This window comes from Henckelia pumila, chromosome 4 (genome assembly GCF_033568475.1).
Source record: "Henckelia pumila isolate YLH828 chromosome 4, ASM3356847v2, whole genome shotgun sequence".
NCBI classification, from domain to species: Eukaryota; Viridiplantae; Streptophyta; class Magnoliopsida; order Lamiales; family Gesneriaceae; genus Henckelia; species Henckelia pumila.
Genome location: NC_133123.1, coordinates 43,259,752 through 43,261,608, shown reverse-complemented (window position 1 = coordinate 43,261,608; position 1,857 = coordinate 43,259,752). Strand labels below are relative to the sequence as shown.

At 35.2% G+C, this 1,857-nt stretch overlaps 1 protein-coding gene across 1 annotated transcript; it reads right to left on the bottom strand.

Moving 5' to 3' along the window:
- Positions 1-773: 773 nt before the first annotated feature.
- On the bottom strand, positions 774-1,526 carry LOC140860944 (uncharacterized). Its single transcript, XM_073263942.1, has one exon. The coding sequence runs from the start codon at positions 1,524-1,526 to the stop codon at positions 774-776; it is 753 nt and encodes a 250-aa protein (XP_073120043.1).
- Between the last annotated feature and the right edge of the window lie 331 nt (positions 1,527-1,857).

Sequence of the window (1,857 nt, the reverse complement as noted above, 5' to 3'; positions counted from 1 at the left end):
GGTCTGCTTGCTGTCAGATAAAGCAAAGATCCTAGAAGTCCTCTGAATAGAGTTTGATCTACTGAAGGCCCAGCTTCATCTTTGTCCAGTTTTATTGAATCACTCATTGGGGTACTAGAAGCAGAGCAATTCTCCATTCCAAATTTCTTCAAAAGTTCTTTTGTGTATTTGACCTGGTTAATAAATATTCCCTTTTCCATTTGTCTGACTTGCAATCCCAGAAAGAAAGTAAGTTCTCCCATCATACTCATCTCGAATTTGTCCTGCATCATCTTATAGAACTTTTTGCATAATTTGGGGTTAGATGACCCAAATATGATATCATCAACATATATTTGAACTAATAACGTATGATCATCTTTGACAAACTTAAAAAGAGTTTTATCTACAGAGCCAATAGTAAAACCATGATTATTGAGAAAAAGTGAAAGGGTATCATACCAATCTCGTGGAGCTTGTTTCAACCCATAAAGAGCTTTATCCAGTTCGAATACATGATCTGGATAAGATTGACTTTCAAATCCTGGGGGTTGTTCTACAAACACTTCTTCTTGGAGAAGACCATTGAGAAATGCACTTTTAACATCCATCTGGAATACCTTAAAGTCCTTGAAAGCAGCATAAGCAAGAAATATTCTAATAGCTTCAAGTCTAGCAACAGGGGCAAAGGTTTCATCAAAATCAATACCTTCTTCTTGTCTGTAACCTTGTGCTACTAAGCGAGCTTTATTTCTTACTACAGTACCACTTTCATTGAGTTTATTTTTAAATACTCATCTAGTTCCTATTATAGATTTATCTGAGGGTCTAGGAACTAAATGCCAGACATAGTTTCTTTCGAATTGATTCAATTCATCTTGCATGGCTTCTATCCAGTTACTATCAAGAAGAGCTTCTTCTACTTTCTTAGGTTCTATATGAGAGATAAAAGCAGCATGTATAAATTCATTAATCATCTGACCTCTGGTTCTCAAAGGTGCAGATGGATTACCTATTACCAATTTTGGTGGATGATTCTTGGACCATCTGTAATTTGGACCAAGTTGATCTGTATTTTCTTGTTGATTTTGAACATCGTGATGTGCAACATGATCTGTGTTTGTTGTAAACTCATTCTCCACTGGTGTTTCTTCTGGTCTCTGTTCTTCAGCTTGATCTAGTTCATATTGAATATTTTGTATGATCTGGATCTCTTCTTTATCATCTGTGACAAGCTTTGAATCTTCTATTCTGTTACTAAGATCATTTAAGCTTGAGGATTCATTAGTAACAGATGTCTCATCAAAAACAATGTGAACTGATTCTTCAACTGTTAGAGATTTAGTATTAAATGCTCTATAAGCTTTACTAACAGATGAGTAACCAAGAAATAAGCCAGCATCTGATCTGACATCAAGTGCAGTCAGATGAGTCTTACCATTGTTGTGAATGAAGCATTTGCAACCAAATACCTTGAAGTAAGATATCACTGGAACTTTACCATACCAGATCTCATAAGGTGTTTTTCCAACTTTCTTATTAATCATTGATCTGTTCTGAGTATAACAAGCTGTATTTACAGCTTCTGCCCAAAAATTTTGTGAAATACCTGAATCAGCAATCATTGTTCTAGCAGCTTCCTTTAGAGTTCTATTTCTCCTTTCTGCAACACCATTTTGTTGTGGCGTTCTAGCTGCCGAATACTCATGCTTGATTCCATGATTTTCAAGATAAGTAGACAGAGTTTGATTTGTAAACTCGGTTCCTCTGTCACTTCTAATTTTATCAATCGATTGAGATTTCTCATTTTGAAGTCTTAAGAGAAGTTTAATCAATTGGGTGACAGTTTGATCTTTGGATTTTAAAAAAATCACCCAA